We start from the raw sequence: 16648 nt of genomic DNA, 5'->3' as shown, positions 1-16648 counted from the left end.
GTGCGTTTTTAAATTTGAAATGATACTGAATTTTTTTCACAAACAACACATCGATGAGGTTTTTGTTTGGTGTGAATCAACATGTGGGTTTTCAAGCTTCCTCTTAGTGTAAATCTTTTATCACAAGTACCACATCGATGAGGATTCTTTTTGGCGTGGGTCAACATGTGTCTTCTCAAATTTGAACTAAAATTGAAACTCTTTTCACAAACATCACATCGATGAAGTTTCTTTTTGGTGTGGGTCAACATGTGTGTTTTCAAATATCCACCACGAGCAAACCCTTTTTCACAAACAACACATCGATGTGGTTTCTCTCCAGTGTGAGTCAACATATGTATTTTCAAAGTTCCACTTCGGACAAAAGTTTTTTCACAAACATCACATCGATGAAGTTTCGGAATACAGCGTTTCAGCTTATGTCGTTTTATATTTCCACGTTCAATAAACCTCTGATCATAAACATCACTTTGCTCGATTTTAAAATCCTGAAATTCCATCTCGTCAAATTAGTTGTCCAGGTATTATAACAAAAAGTTTTATCTGAATCATGAGTATTATGTTATGACCTGAAGAAAGATGTTAGTAATTTACTATTGTACTAAATGCTTTAATTGCTGTTCCTAAGTTTAAAACAAAGAAATGTTATGTTTAAAATTGTTTGACATAAATTTAATTGAACAAACTTACTACGTACCGGAACGTAGAAGCAAACCTATATCGACTTCATACTACAAGTTTCCAACAACATGTGTACAAAGGTAAATACATTGAACAATACTACCCTTGAGTAATGAGATTCAAATAAACAGAACAAACACTTATGCGATTAACTATCTACAAAGCATAATTCACAAGTGAATTTCAAACTAGCTAACAGCGGTTCCCAACTGGGGAGGAATTCCTCTACAGCAGTTGTGGGCAACCTGCGGGCCGCATGCGGCCCTTCATTAAAGGTTGTGCGGCCCGCATAGACGCTTGGATTTCAAAAATACTGGCAAACGTGTACAATTATTACATATTTTTGAGCTGAATAATCCGCCTGGTGCCAGTTTTCTGCGATCTGGCAAAATGTGGCTAGAATCAAATACGAATTATACTTGTAGTTGAGCATATTTGGTAAGAAACAAAGCAAAATCGCGTTGTGTTATGCACATGTGCGGCCCGCGATCCAATTTTTACATTCATAATTGGCCCTACAGTAACAAAGATTACCCACCCCTGCTCTACAGGGAGGAATTTTATGAGTTCAGGGGAGGAATTTCATAAAAACTGTAAAAAAAATAATTTACATTGGAAATGTTACAGAATATTTTTGTCTACACATTATTATGTCCATTATAATTTTGAACTGGTTTACATTTGAAACTAGTTGTAAAGGATTCTGAAATGGACATCCCTAGTTATAAGGTCTATTTCAAATTGTTATGATTTTTTATGTTATATTTGTTTTTCGTCTTATGGGGAGGAATAAATAGTTCGAAAATGGGCAAAGGGAGGAATGTAACAAAAAAGGTTGGGAACCACTAAACTAGTATCAACTTACTTAGCGATGTGGCAACCAGCTATTTAAAAAATTCCTTTTCCAGGGTGTCCGATTACCCCTCACTTATATTGGTCCGAAACTAGGACAAACCAACTGAGGGAAAATCAAAATTATTTGACAAGAACTTAATTATATGTCAGACTCAACCAGTAACAAAATCCAATAACAAAAAGAACCGATTTCGTCAAACTTTAGGATTCTATAGTCGATAAAGTTGGCAATTTTTGTTCTAACTATCAAAACACTGGAAGGTGTTTTTTTTGACGTACAAAGGGCATTGTGCGTGTTGTTCGTAAGCAGCAAAACAACAAAACTTTGTTGACAGCAAAAACGTAATACTTCATATTTTTCATGTTTGTGTACAGTTACGAAAAGCTCAATGCTTCTTTTAGTAAAAAAGATTGTCTGATTTGAAGCAATTTTGAAACAAGCTGCTTATATTTTTATGTCAGAATTTAACATTGCTTCGTTGAAAACATTACAAAGTTAACAGAACCAAACATAAAACAGTACAAACACTTTTAATTACGCATAGACTAATTTTCGACTGAAGTGTTGAGCGAATCGGCATTATCTTGCTTCGCAATGCAGCAGTCAGCTGTGCAACAATTTCCTTTTCCAGCGTGTCAGATTACAAGCGTTAATTATAATGGTCCGGGTCCGAACTGGGCCAAACCGTTATACAGTCCACTGGCGCTGGTAAAATCAAAATGCGTTGTTCAGTGCTTTCATAAAATCGGGTATTTAATTATGCGCGATATCCGTGTAACTTTAACCTAAAGCAACTCGCTGTAGCCAATGTGACAAACAACCAAGTTTTTGAACACACGTGACAAAGTCTTTCTTATTTTTATTTTAATATACCGTAGAAACCTTTTTACTTACTGCGACATACTTGTTTGTTTGAACTAATGTGTCACAACTGACATACAAGTTGCTGATCAAGCTGCCTGACTATTTGCTAATTAGATTTATTCTAAATTACCGTTTTATCGTGCAGTAGATAGTATCGTGTTCAATAGAATCCTAATTCACACGCTTTCGGTCACAAATATTGTTTGTGGAACAATGCAGTAAAATAACTATGCGTGTGCTTATTAACTTAACTTTACTTAACCGCATTGTGTCTCATACGTGCTGAGCTGATCGAGTGGCTTAGCGACGCGGCAGTCAGCTGTGCAACAATTTCCTTTCCCAGCGTGTTTAATTACAAGAGTCATTTATAGTGGTCATAAACTGGGCCTGGGGACTGGTAACTGATTAGTCAAAACGGTTAAACCTGTAATTTAAGACATGTGAAAAATCATTTCAGTTGGTCAGGTACTAACACATCGGTGAAAACACTTCTGCGCCGATTTTATTACCTTTAGTGGAAAATATTACAAGTAATACTAACTTTCGCTTTATTTACAACTGCAGTCATATTACACACTCAAATTAACCTAAACAAACTGCTGGTCAAATATGAAACCTGTGAAAAAATCGTCCTAACAAACCAATTAAACTTTCCACTTGCTTTGCCTCGCTACTGAAAATCCCTCAACAGGGCTACTGTTTCCAGTTGCATCGCGTACACAAACTAATTTATACAGTAATCAGTTATGCAGCTGCGAACTCCGACGTTTTCACGTTTTTGTATTACAGGAAGCAATTAGCTAGTTTGACTAAGGGCATGCAGTCAGGGACGAATGGTGTATGTGGCGTTTTTTTTTTAATAGAACGTTTGGCAGCGTATGGTTTGACTGCTTTTTGAATGACAATTTAGGTGTCAACTACGCGTGATGTTACACACTCATTCAGCTATAGTGACGCGTGTGAACCCCTTCACATGGGGTTGTACACAACAGTGGAACGAAGCGTTTTTCTGAATAAGGAAACGAAATTGCACAAAGTGTCAGTTAACACCTCATATTGCGTGATGCAAGCCAACAAGTAGTTTACACCTCGAGTTAACTATTTGTTTATATTTATTCGTTATTATATGATGCAAAATTAATTTTCAAACGTTTTTGCTTTGTGTGTTACGAAAAAGTCATTTACTCGTCATCACCAAACTGCTGAGGAGAAGTGTACAAATCGGAGTACCAGAGAATCCTCAGCCGGGGTTCAATTGCCTTTTATTAATGCAGAAAAATTAAGGGTTGTTAGCGTTTATTTAAAAGTTAAGTGTTAAAAGGTGTGGCTTCTAGGATATGTTCTTACGAGCGGAACCACGAATCTTAAGTATATTTACAACGCAAAGAAAAACTGCTTGAAGCTATAACATATTTTATAACACTGATGATGCGACATTGTTCAGCATAAAGGAAAAGAAATTCAGAAATTTTCCACACAGAAATTAAGGCAAACTTTGAAACAATTGAATTTTAGGAAATATTACCATCAAGAAACATAATCAAACGAAATACTGTAAAACATTAATAGCAATATCTGCCAATCTCGCTTAAATTTGCACAAGGAGCAGACCAGAAAAATCTAACATGCGATGGAATCCCACGACAGGGATTTAATTATACTTTGTTTGAACAAATTCGCAGATATAAGAGACCTTTGCGGCGCATTATAATGTTTTCTAAACCTAGCATCGGACTTATATCTGCAAGTGAAAATTCTTAGCTGACGTTTTAATCTGGCTTACTATGACCAGTTGTTACGCGTACACAAAATAATGTAGACAGAAATTAGTTGTGTAGGTGCGATCTCCGACGTTTGTACGTTTTTGTGTTACAGTAAGCTATTGACTAGTTTGACTCGGGGTCAATCAATCAACGTTTAGCAGCGTATACTTAGCCTGTGCTTTGAATTTCAATTTAGGTTTCAACTACGCGGCGTTATGTTACACACTCATTGAGCTACAGTGACCGTTCTGGTGAGCGAAACGTTGGCAAAAATACAAGTTCTTAATAAAACAACTTGTATTTTGTTTAGCATTACACCACGTGAACGTCAAAATAAAAATAAAGTATGCAATTTGCTATCAGCTAAAACTAAAAAAAGCTTAGAACGCTGTTGATACGATTATAAACTATCACAAAACATTATTTGGAAAATAAAAATATATCACATCCATGTCAATTTCGTTTACCGTTTTCGTTTCGTTTTTTGCGGAAAGTGTTTTCATGTTAACGCGTGCCGTTAAATCCATTAATTCCGCGTGTAGATCAAAGTGTTCGTAATGCTGCGAACGTTAACATAAAATTCTTTTGCACCCCACTACACTGTAGCGTTTCTAGTTATCCTGTCAAGTCTGAAGTACCTGTCAAAGCTAGCATATGTAACGTCACTTAATTTCAAGTATAAACGTTAATGTGTATGACGTTGTTATAATAAACTTTTACGCAAGTTCACCAATGACGTTTTATGTACTAATTAGAGCTTTGAATTAAGAGACGAAGTTGATATCTTTTATAATCTTTTATAATAATATTAACTTCATCTCATTTGCTTAGCCGAAAATAACTCTTTGGCGCGTTATACCGTTTACAAAACCAAACAAAGGTCTTTGAAACAGGGCATTATTGGTGCAATTAACTTTTTGCAAAGCCTAATTTTTTACTGAAGATACAAGCTATAACCGATATCAACTGGCTTCGCAATATGGCAGTCAGGTGTGCAACAATTTCCTTTTTCAGCATGTCCGATTGCAAGCGTCATTTTAAATTATTTGTGAGCTCTTTTTTGCAAATGATGCACTTTGCTTGTATTCAGCCAAGAAATAGTGAATGCGGTTACACTATGCGTAGAGCGCGCACAAACCTACAAAAGTTTTGATTGTGGTGCTGCACTCGGCCAAACGTCTCAAATTATAAAAGTATGGTGTATGATTTCGATTCCTGATGTAATCAAGTGGTATTTTTTCAAAATTAATACACTGTTGATTGATCACGTGTGTTTGTATGAGTTGCATCAAAACACAAATAACGGCATGCAGTAAATTTATTTTTGTTTAAACCATGCAACATTTCACCGGTTGATAGAAAACACCACAAAAACATGTCATTTGGTTTACCGATGAACTCTTATTAAACCAAGTAAGATAAAACTGCACAAACTGTAGTTTTTAACTAGCTCAAAGTTTGGCAAGCCTGATATTAGCAAGAATGAAGTTAAATATTTCAAACAAAACAGATGATCATGCATGTGAAAAACATCAGCGTTTACATTGTGACTCTGTGTGGTGCATGTTTTTTTCACATTGTTTGGACACCAAGGCTGTACAAATAGGTGATTTTACAATCAAAGCAAATATTGTTACGAACATCAAATCGGTTTTACCGTTTATTGTGAGTCAATAAGTGTCTTTTTAAACTTGAAATGACATTAAATCTTTTTTCGCAAACATCACATCGATGAGGGTTCTCTTTAGTGTGAATCAATATGTGTCTTTTCAAAGCACTACCACGAGCAAACCGTTTCTCACAAACATCACATTGATGAGGTTTCTCGTTAGTGTGAATCAACATTGTGTTTTCAAATGACTACCACAAGCAAACCGTTTTTCACAAACAAAACAGCGATAAGGTTTCTCTTTAGCGTGAGTCAACAAGTACCTTTTTGAATTTCCAACACGAGCAAACCTTTTTTCACACACGTCAGTCACATCGATGAGGTTTCTCATTCGTGTGTGTCAACATGTGTTGTTTCAATATTCCAAGCTGACCAAGTGCCTTTCTACAAACAGTACACTGATAAGGTTTTTCTTTGGTGTGAGTCAACATGTGACTTTTCAAAATCCAACCCTGGGTAAAAGTTTTTTCACAAACATTACATCGCTTAGGTTTCTCAATGCTGTGTTTCAACATATGTCGTTTTCTATTTGCAGCTTCCAAAAACCATTGATCACAAATATCACTTTGATCCAAGTCCAAATCCGTTGATGTCATCTCTCTTTGAATTAGTTTTTCAGGTATTATATGTAAAAAATGGTTAAGCTGTTTTGCGATTTATGTGTTATGAGCTGAAAAAATATTGGCTTTTTCCTTTCTCTAAAAAAATGTAAAGTAGTCATTCGACGTTTCGACATCTTATACTGGGCGTCTACCTTAGGATAACGTCTGCTAGCCAACCAGTGGTTCTTGTAACAGCAAGAGAGTGTACACGAAAAAGACACAGCCGCGAAAACGACGATAATACGTGTCATGAACGCACACACCTTTAAGCGGTTACCTGTATTGACTGCCACGTTTAAGACGCGGTACACGGTTATATACGAAACGTGACGTCATAACTCAGGGACGACATCTAGCAGTAAATATATACATCACAATACGTAGGTAAAAATCGTAGTTAAGTGCTGCAAATGCGACTGATAGCTAATCGGCATTAGAACATCAGTTTTTATATTAATTTTGAACTATAGGTACCTTGTAATACTGGTTGGTTTGTGATGCACGCTTAAACGAAGTGAACCATCCAGGGGTGTCGAAATTTCTGTATCCAGAAATAAAATATTCTCGTTTTTGTCTACAAACAAACCAGCACATTCAGGTACCTACAGTTAAAGTCCCACCACCCGTTAAACCAAAGCCTATGTATATCAAAGTGCCAGACAGATCAAAGAACGGGCGCCTGAAGGAGCACCAAAAAGACGCAGCAAAATGGGTTTCGTTGAAATCTTTGACACAAATTTCGTTGACCAAACTTTTTACGTTCCGGAACGTAGAAGCATAAATATATTTACATCATACTAAAAATTTCCAACAACATCCGTGCTAAGGTGAAACATACTACACATTAACAAATTTTTAGCTCCTCCTGTAATTTTTATAATAGTATGCCGACGTTTCGATGTCCCATACGAGACACCTTCATCAGGGTAATGACGTAAATTATAAACTAAAAGTTGTTATATGGCAAAAAAGCGGTAAAACAAACACAAAATGCGTGGTGGTGAAAAAACGCAGTGTGCATCAATGGTCGAGTGATAACACCTAGCTGAATGGTGCAAAAGCGACCGATAAGTTATCGGCATTAGAACGTGCGTTTTAACGTTTATCGTGTTGGTGTGAGAATGTATGTTCCACAACTCCAGGAAACTTCGTCTGAAAATCAGTTTCCCTCGTTAACACCTTGGCAGCAGAAAAGTTAATGGTGTAATTATGGATAGTAGCATGTTATGGACAGTAAAACTAAATTACAAAGGGTACACGAGGCCCTGCGGTTAAACGGCTACCCGAACTGGATTATCAATGACCGAAAAACCAAGATTGCACGGAAAAAGATTCAGTCCAAAGAGCGTGCTTTTGTCACTTTGCCAAACATTCCTAAGTTAACGGATGTAATCCGTCGCATGTTGCCCGATTTTGGAGTCTCGGTAGGGATTACACCTGCCATCCCTACGTCAGATGCTGTCGCACCACAAAGTCACCATAGATACAAACGCGACAAGGGGCGTGGTGTACGCAATATCCTGTGGATAATGTAATGAGATTTCGCGACGAGACGGTGAGGTCTTTAAATACGCGCCGAAAAGAACACAAAAGGAATATGGCCAAGAAAGATGCAAAAAATCGGCATTAGCAAAACATGCTAATGTGCGTAATCACACCATTAATTTTTCTGCTGCAGGGAAACCGACTTCCACAAGTGAGGTTTTCTGGAGTCGCGGAACATACATTTTCACACCAACATAATGAACGCTAAAACCGACGTTCTAATGCCGATAACTGATCGGTCGCTTTTGCACCATTGAGCTAGGTGTTATCACTCGACCATTGGTGCGCACTGCTTTTCACCACCGCGTATTGTGTGTGTTTTACCACCCTTGTTGCTATGTAACAACTTTATGTTCTCAATTTATGTCATTACCTGGTGAAGGTGTCTCGTTTGGGACATAAAAACGTCGGCATATTATAATAAAAACTGCTGGAAGAGCTAAATGTTAGTTGATACACTATGTCTGGCAGCAGCAGTTTATTCATACTACACATTACTTCCCGCGATGTAATGTAGACCGAAGTATGAAGCATTAGGTCAACATAACATGTAAGCAACAAATTTCTTCAATCTCAACACTCAAATTTTACTATGTTTAAACAAGTTTGCAATCGTAACATACAGATTCTTTGGGGCATTGTAATGTTTTCTGAACAATGCACCGGCTTGCAAACAGAATCAACATTAATGCAATCAACAATCTTCAAATCAAAATGTATAAGTCTGCCGGCACCATCTGGGTCCGCAATATTACAGTCAGATGTGCAACAATTCTCTTTTCCATCGTGTCCGATTTCAAGCGTCATTCATATTGGTATGAAATTGGCAAAACTAACCGCAAGAACAGGTTTTCGTTAGCGCTGACAAAATTCCCAAGGTTTGTTAAGTGTTTAATATTCACCTGCATATGTAATAAGCGAAACACCTGCAACTTCTATCTGAAGCAATATATCTCGCTGTAGCCAACGTAACGAACACCTTTCTAGATTGCCTGTTGCAGCTTATTGCTGAGTAAGTCAAATTAAAGCATGTTGCCTATTGCAAACTGCAACGGAGTAAGCAATTTTTCATTTGGCAAAACGTGTCCTAAAGGAATATTTCCTAAAAGTTTCTCACTGCTCATTACAAAATTTTCAGTTACTAATGTGTTTCAGTTTTATCTTAAATTTTCTAAGTAGAGTGGAACGTATTAACAGTACTTTACAGGTTTGTCTGTTTAAAAAAATTACCAAGTTCAGTAAATAACTTGATTTGGTTAAAAATTTTATAGAGTTGATTTGGTTAAACTGTTAAATGCTCAACACTTTAAATATTTTCATAACCACTGAATCATTATCATACGATATAAAATTTAACATATATATATATATAATACTTTAAATGACTGCGACCTGCTGACTCAACGTGTTACAAATTCTAAACCAACGGTAACGTACATCAACGTGTTTATTGTTCTTCAATACAAGTAAAATAACACTTTTTCGCCCAATTGAAATTCAAAACAATATTAAACGAAAACATACACAATGCTGAAGCTTATGTGTAAACAAGCCCGAGTTTTATTTGTGTCGGTAAAAATAAACAAGGTAATATTTCGTCGTTATTGATTTTAACAAAACAGTTTCAACCGAGTTCATCAAGTAAAACATAGCGTAATCGGATCTAAGTTTTTTTTGTAAGATTTTGAAGAAATTACTAATGTAAAGGAGTCGAATATCCCATCGACTGGCGCCAAACTTAAACTACAGTAGATTTAAATAGTTTGGTGAACAACGTTAAATGTACATAGAATCACCGTTTTTATTGTTACTTTGTGTGGTACATGTTTTTTTAAAACTGTTTGGAAACAAAATCCATACAAAAAAAGCAATTTCAGCTAACCTTCACACAAGTAAAGTTACCTTTTGTTGTGAGTCAACATGTGTCTTTTCAAATTTAAAATGTCACTCAAACTCTTTCCACAAACATCACATCGATGTGGTTTCTCGTTAGTGTGGGTCAACATGTGTCTTTTTAAACATCCCATACGAGCAAACCCTTTTTCACAAACATCACATCGATGAGGTTTCTCTTTGGTGTGAGTCAACATGTGGATTTTCAAACTTACACGTTGGGTAAATCTTTTATCACAAGTATCACATCGATATGGTCTTTCTTTAGTGTGAATCAACATGTGTCTTTTCAAATTTCCAGTTTGGGTAAATCTTTTATCGCAAACATAACATCGATGAGGTTTGTCTTTAGTGTGAATCAACATGTGGGTTTTTAAATTTCCGGTTTGGCTAAATCTTTTATCACAAACATAACATCGATGAGGTTTGTCTTTAGTGTGAGTCAACATGTGTGATTTTAAAACTTCCGTGCGAGCAAACCCTTTTTCACAAATATCACATCGATATGGTCTCTCTTTAGTGTGAATCAACATGTGTCTTTTCAAATGTCCACTGTGGGTAAAAGTTTTTTCACAAACATCACATCGCTTAAGTTTCTCAATGCTGTGTTTCAGCATATGTCGTTTTACTTTTCCATCTTCCAAAAACCGTTGATCACAAATATCAGCTTGATCCACGCCTAAATCCGTTGATGTCATTTCCATTTAAATCAGTTATTGAGGTTTTATAAATAAAAAATGGTTAAGCTGTTTTACGACTTATGTTTGATGAGCTGAAACAAGATAGACTTTTTTGTTCATCTGACAAATGTAAACAATTCATCCGACGTTTCAACGTCATATACGCGCAGTCTACATCAGGGTAATGTCAGCTACCCAACACAGTCGTTGTTATAACACCCCGAGAGTGAACATGAGGAAGACACTGGCGCGAAAACGAAGATGAAAACGTGGGTCAAAATCGTAGATTAACATACAAACTGATGTTCTAAAGTCAATTAGCTACAGTCGCTTGGAAATGGTGAACAAAGGTTTTTATCTACGTTTTTGCGCCAATGTCTTTCTGGTGTTCAATCTCGGGGTGCTAAAGACCGCTTTGGATAACTGACATTATAAGTTCAAAGAAACGTGTTTGAAATATGCCTGGTAGTAACACTATATTCACTGAAACAAGATGTTAGGATTTACACATTTTTAGCTCTTCCAGTTTTTATTGTAATATGCCGACGCTTCGATGTCCTATACTAGACACCTTGATTAGGGTAATGACATGAAGTGAAAACGCAAAGTTGCTATATATCAACAAGGGCGGTAAAACACACACAAACTCGGTGGTAAAAAAACGCAATCGTCGAGAGTTATAATCACATATAAGTTATCGGCATTAAATAGTCAGGTTTAACGTTTATTATGTTGGTGTAAAAATGTATGTTCCAAGACTCTAGAAAACCTCGCTTGTGGAAGTCGGTTTCTCTCGCTGACACCGTGGCAGCAGAAAAGTTAATGGTTTAATTGTGGACAGTAGTAATTATCCGTCTCTTTGCACCATTGAACTAGGCAGAAACAAACAAGGCAGCATATTAGTGTAAAACAAAAAGTTTCGAAATCAACTTGTGTCATTAACAAATCAATAAACGTAAAATAAAGCAGCACATAAAATCAGTGAAAAACGCGACAACAAGCGCTATATTCAATACTTCACGGACAATATTCAATAATTGATTGCATAAAATTATTTGCAAAAACAACATGCGAAGTGTTTGTCTTACCATTTTCTGGTTCTGGTTTATAACGAGTGTTAAATATTTTATTCGTTCTCTGTTTGATATTGCAGAGAACCTTGCTCTTTGCTGGCCTCCAGTGGTGTTGGATTTGGAGCATGACGTAACATTATATCTTTTCCCTGACAAATAACAGTTTCTTAATAAATACAAGTCATAGTATCACAAAATATTTGCCTGGAATTCATAATAAGCTTGACTTTTGGAATCTGATCTTGTACAAGTATCGAATGTTCCGAATGTATTCGTGTTCATCCAATTTTGATCATCTGGAATTGAGGAAACGCGTAAGACCAATTTTCTAGTGGAGAAAATAATCTTTTTCACCTATAACATTTTCGTTGTTGTTTAACGACGTAACATATCACAAATCACTATAACTTTCATCTAAACCTAAATCATTATCGTTAAGTGTAGCCGCGAGAATACATCCAACACCAGCAGCTATCATGTCACAGTAAACCTAAATACAATATAAACGTGATTTAGGGAAATGAGTGGTGAGTGGTTATTAAAGGCCATTTCTGAACCATTACCCTTTAAAAGGGGAGGAATCTTAGAAACTAGGACGGTCTTGCAACTTAGCGCACTAACGAGACCATTGTGAAATATTTATATTTTCTGCAATAAGAAAGTCAACACCGCACGCTTGTTTCTAGGCAATTGTCTTCAACTATTTGCATCGCAACAACTTTTTTTTAAAGATTAATCCAACAAAAACTTTTGTAACTGTTATCTTACAATGCAATTGGATATGAAATCTGGCTAGTACTTTTACTGACTGCTGACTATTCATCCATTGCACCAGCGACCAACATTGGAAAACTCAAACACAAAGTGAACTATATCATACGGTTGTTGTTTAAACGGTCGTAAATTTGTGGATTTATCACCTCGTCAAACAACACGATGTACGTTAAATTTGATGTTATGTTTGCTAAAAGGTTCGCTCTGCAACACTTACGAAATGTAAATTTCTCTGCTCATTATATGATTTAACACATCAAGATGTACAGCAATAGGATGTATCTCATAATATCCCATCGACGTTCACATAATTTACAGTGGATTCGAATGGTTTGGTGAACAGCGTTAACTGTACAAAACGTGACCGTTTTTATTGTTACCCGGTGTGATACATGTTTTATTCACATTGATAGAAATAAAAGTCGGAGAAAAAGGTGATATTTCAGCCAAAACATGTCCTTTTGCAAACATCATATCGGTAAAGTTACTACTTATTGCGAGTCAATAAGTGTCGGTTCAACATTAAATGACAACAAATCGTAATACATCAATCGATTTAGAGTGAGTCAACATGTTAATTTTCTCCACTACAAGCAAACTTTTTCACACAAACATCTTATCGATGAGAGTTTTCCTTTGTGTGAATTAATATGTGTGATTTCAAAGTACTACCACGAGCAAACCGTTTCTTACAAACATCACATTGATAAGGTTTTTCTTTAGTGTGAGTCAACATATGTCTTTTCAAATCTATACCACGAGCAAACCGTTTCTCACAAACATCACATCGATGAGATTTCTCTTCAGTGTGAATCAACATGTGTGTCTTCAAATCACTACCACGGGCAAACCGTTTCTTACAAACAAAACATCGATAAGGTTTCTCGTCAGTGTGAGTCAACAGTGTCTTTTTAAATTTCCACTCTGTGTAAATCGTGTATCACAAAGATCACATCGAAAAGGTTTCTCATCTGTGTGAACCAACATGTGTTTTTTCAAATCTCCACCACGAGCGAATCGTTTTTCACAAACACCACATCGGTGAGGTTTTTCATTGGTGTGTGTCAGCATGTGCTCTTTCAAATCACCTTTACGAGCAAACACTTTTTCACAAACGTCACATCGGTGAAGTTTTTCATTGGTATGTGTCACCATATGTTTTTTTAATACTCCAAGCAGAGTGAATGTCTTTCCACAAACAGTACACTGATAAGATTTTTCTTTGGTGTGGGTCAACATGTGTCTTTTCAAAATCCAACTTTGGGCGAATGTTTTTTCACAAACATCACATCGATGAGGTTTCTCTTTGGTGTGAGGCAACATGTGTCTTTTTAAAATCCAACTTTGGGCAAAAGTTTTTTTTACAAACATCACATCGACATAGTTTTTTAATGCTGTGTTTCAGCATTTGTCATTTTACATTTCCACCTTCAAGAAACCTTTGATCACAGCCAAAATCCTTTGATGTCATCTCTCCTAAAATTAGTTATTCAGGGTATTATACAGAAAATGGTTGAACTGATTTGCGATGAATATGTTACGAGCTGAAACAACATATAATTTTTTTGTTGATTTGGCAAATGTAAATATGTCGTCGGAAGTTATACAGGGTGTCTACATCAGGGTAATGTCAGCTACCCAACATAGGCGTTAGCACCCTTGGAGTGAAAATGAAGCGTAGATAAGTGTTGTTAATGCAACCGATAGCTAATCGGCATTAGAACATCTGTTTTTATATTCATTTTGAACTGTAGGTACCTTGTAATACCGGTTGGTTTGTGATGCGCGCTTAAACAAACTGTGACATCCAGGGGTGTCGAAATTTCTGTATACAGGAATAAAATATTCTCGTTTTTGTCTACAAACAAGCCAGCACATTCAGGTACCTACAGTTGAAGTCCCACCACCCGTTAAACCAAAGCCTTTATATCAGAGAACCGGACAGATTGAAGAACGGGCGCCTGAAGGAACACCAAAAAGACCTAGCAAATTGGCTTTCGTTGAAATCTTTGACACAAATTTGTCACCTTTCGGAACGTAGAAGCATAAATATATTTACATCATACTAAAAATTTCCAACAACTTGCATGCTAAGGTGAAACATACTTACACATTAACAATTTTTTAGCTCCTCCAGCAGTTTTTATAATAGTATGTACCGATTTTTTTGTGGGGTGTGCAAGTGTGATAAAGACAAATGAGGCAAAGCAACGATCAGCCTGGACTGGCGTTGAAAGTCTCAAACGACTTAGACAAAAATAATCAACCAATTACACGACAAGCGTAAAGAGTTGATTGGTCAAGGGGAAAACCCGAGGGGCGCCTCGCAGGCAATTAAGCCGCGGAGGGAAGCCTGGAGCTTTTCCTCAGAGTAGAAGAGCTCTATTTCGTTATACCCTCCGCATCGCTTCACTAGGAAACGGAGAAGGAAGGTAGGGCGGAAGAGAGTAAAAAAGAGAGCTAAGAGCGCAACAAAGCCTTGGAGGCGTATTTAAACAAAAAAACTACCAACTACTTACTATTAAATACCAGCGAAATTTATCACGTGATGGGGTAAGTTCCTTTAGAAGGAAGGTTAACAACTACCTACTACAAAACCAAGAAGAGATACTATAAAAAGGGGTTTTTTGCGGCCTATTTTACGTTAGTCAGAAAGAGGCGAAAAGAGGTCAAAAAAGGTACACACACTAGGGGTGCCTTTGCACCAAAAACCACGCCTGATGCGTACTAAACTGAACAAAAAAAACTAGGCTATCACTGTCTAACCATCCTCCTACCGGTTAACTTTCATGCAAAAAAATCAAAACAGCATGCAAAACAATCAAAACACCATGCGTAGCAGGAAGACTTCACCTCCCAAAGTTTACGTATCGATGTCCCATACGAGTCACCTTCATCAGGGCAATGACATAAATTATCAACTAAAAGTTGTTATATAGCAACAAGGGCGGTAAAACAAACACAAAACGCGGTGGTGAAAAAACGCAGTGCGCATCAATGGTCGAGTGATAACACCTAGTTCAATGGTGCAAAAGCGGCCGATAAGTTATCGGCACTAGAACGTCCGTTAACGTTTATCGTGTTGGTGTGAAAATGTATGTTCCACGACTCTAGGAAACCTCGCTTGTGGAAATCAGTTTCCCTCGCTAACACCTTGGCAGCAGAAAAGTTAATGGTTTAATTGTGGACAGTAGTAATTATCCGTCTCTTTTGCACCATTGAACTAGGTGTTATCACTCGAACATTGGTGCAGACTGCGTTTTTTCCCACCGCGTATTGTGTGTGTTTTACCGCCCTTGTTGCAGGTGTTGCCAACACGTCGATCGCGATCGACTGGTCGATCGTCTGCTTTTGTCTGGAACATTTTAACACATCGCACAAATTGCAATGAGACAATAATTATGTAAATGTCACTTTCTTTGTTGCGTAACAATTGTTATTTTGGCACCACATTATGTCGTAACAACTACAATGTTTGTCGTCACAACTTGGTTGTTTCCGAAGCAGTTGCAATTAATTGGGGAGATTTAAAAGTTCCATCTGATTACTTTGATGAAAAATATGTACATATGCGACGTTATATTGTTGTAAGAACTAGGTGATGCTTGACAAGAAAACTCATGATAAATATATAAATATGTGGTAATTGTCAACCAAATCTCATTGAGAAATTTGCGTTATTGCTTTATGTTAGTGGCAGCCAAAAATACTACAGATCAGTCGATCGTGTACAATTGAGTAAATTTTCGTTGATCTTAACGTCTAACAAGTTGGCCACCTCTGCTATGTAACAACTTTGTGTTCCCAATTTATGTCATTACCCTAATGAAGGTGTCTCGTGTGGGACATCGAAACGTCGGTATATTATAATAAATACTGCTGGAAGAGCCAACAATTTCTTCATACATTATGCCTCCAAACTTGTATTGGTCAACTCTCGACAGTCAGGTCTATGGAATATCAGATCCGTTTTGCATTCTTTTATTCTTTTCCACACATTATATCGAACATGAATCCAAATTCAAATCCAAAAATGCAATTACGTAACGGATCAGATTTCCTTACAAATGTTACCGTTGGTGCTCAATCCTATATTTAAATAGAAACAATAAAAAGTAATACGTTAATGATATGACAGCGTCTACATACAGATTCCGCACAAGTGCAGATTTCGCATCGCACAACGTAACACCAAGCAAGGCGCACGCAGTGTAAAGCGCAACAGAAGTGCCACATAAACAAGGCGCG

The 16648-nt window shown here is 36.8% G+C and overlaps 2 protein-coding genes and 1 long non-coding RNA gene across 11 annotated transcripts; all 3 read right to left on the bottom strand.

The window, feature by feature from the left end:
* Positions 1 to 5367: 5367 nt before the first annotated feature.
* Positions 5368 to 8155, bottom strand: LOC145217400 (uncharacterized). Its single transcript, XR_013857380.1, has 2 exons — positions 6910 to 8155; positions 5368 to 6433 (listed from the first exon to the last, which is right to left on the bottom strand). It is a non-coding gene; the product is annotated as an uncharacterized LOC145217400 (long non-coding RNA).
* Positions 8156 to 9409: 1254 nt separating this feature from the next.
* Positions 9410 to 12589, bottom strand: LOC145217369 (uncharacterized). Of its 3 annotated transcripts, none has more exons than XM_080084634.1 (2): positions 11642 to 12589; positions 9410 to 11425 (listed from the first exon to the last, which is right to left on the bottom strand). In XM_080084634.1, exon 2 carries the CDS (start codon positions 10575 to 10577, stop codon positions 9879 to 9881), a length of 699 nt encoding a protein of 232 aa, XP_079940760.1. In that variant the 5' UTR covers positions 10578 to 11425; positions 11642 to 12589; the 3' UTR covers positions 9410 to 9878. The 3 variants fall into 3 exon arrangements, with proteins under 3 accessions (XP_079940760.1, XP_079940759.1, XP_079940758.1); XM_080084633.1 differs by having other exon boundaries at positions 9410 to 11775; positions 11831 to 12589; XM_080084632.1 differs by having other exon boundaries at positions 9410 to 11922; positions 11981 to 12589.
* Positions 12590 to 12722: 133 nt separating this feature from the next.
* Positions 12723 to 15326, bottom strand: LOC145217387 (uncharacterized). Of its 7 annotated transcripts, none has more exons than XM_080084658.1 (2): positions 14159 to 15326; positions 12723 to 13944 (listed from the first exon to the last, which is right to left on the bottom strand). In XM_080084658.1, exon 2 carries the CDS (start codon positions 13769 to 13771, stop codon positions 13298 to 13300), a length of 474 nt encoding a protein of 157 aa, XP_079940784.1. In that variant the 5' UTR covers positions 13772 to 13944; positions 14159 to 15326; the 3' UTR covers positions 12723 to 13297. The 7 variants fall into 7 exon arrangements, with proteins under 7 accessions (XP_079940784.1, XP_079940785.1, XP_079940787.1 ...); XM_080084659.1 differs by having other exon boundaries at positions 12723 to 13876; XM_080084661.1 differs by having other exon boundaries at positions 12723 to 14225; positions 14287 to 15326.
* Positions 15327 to 16648: the final 1322 nt, after the last annotated feature.

Source organism: Phallusia mammillata, chromosome 3 (genome assembly GCF_965637545.1).
Source record: "Phallusia mammillata chromosome 3, kaPhaMamm4.hap1.1, whole genome shotgun sequence".
NCBI lineage: Eukaryota > Metazoa > Chordata > Ascidiacea > Phlebobranchia > Ascidiidae > Phallusia > Phallusia mammillata.
Note: the sequence above shows the minus strand (reverse complement) of the source record. Positions and strands in the feature narration are given on the sequence as shown.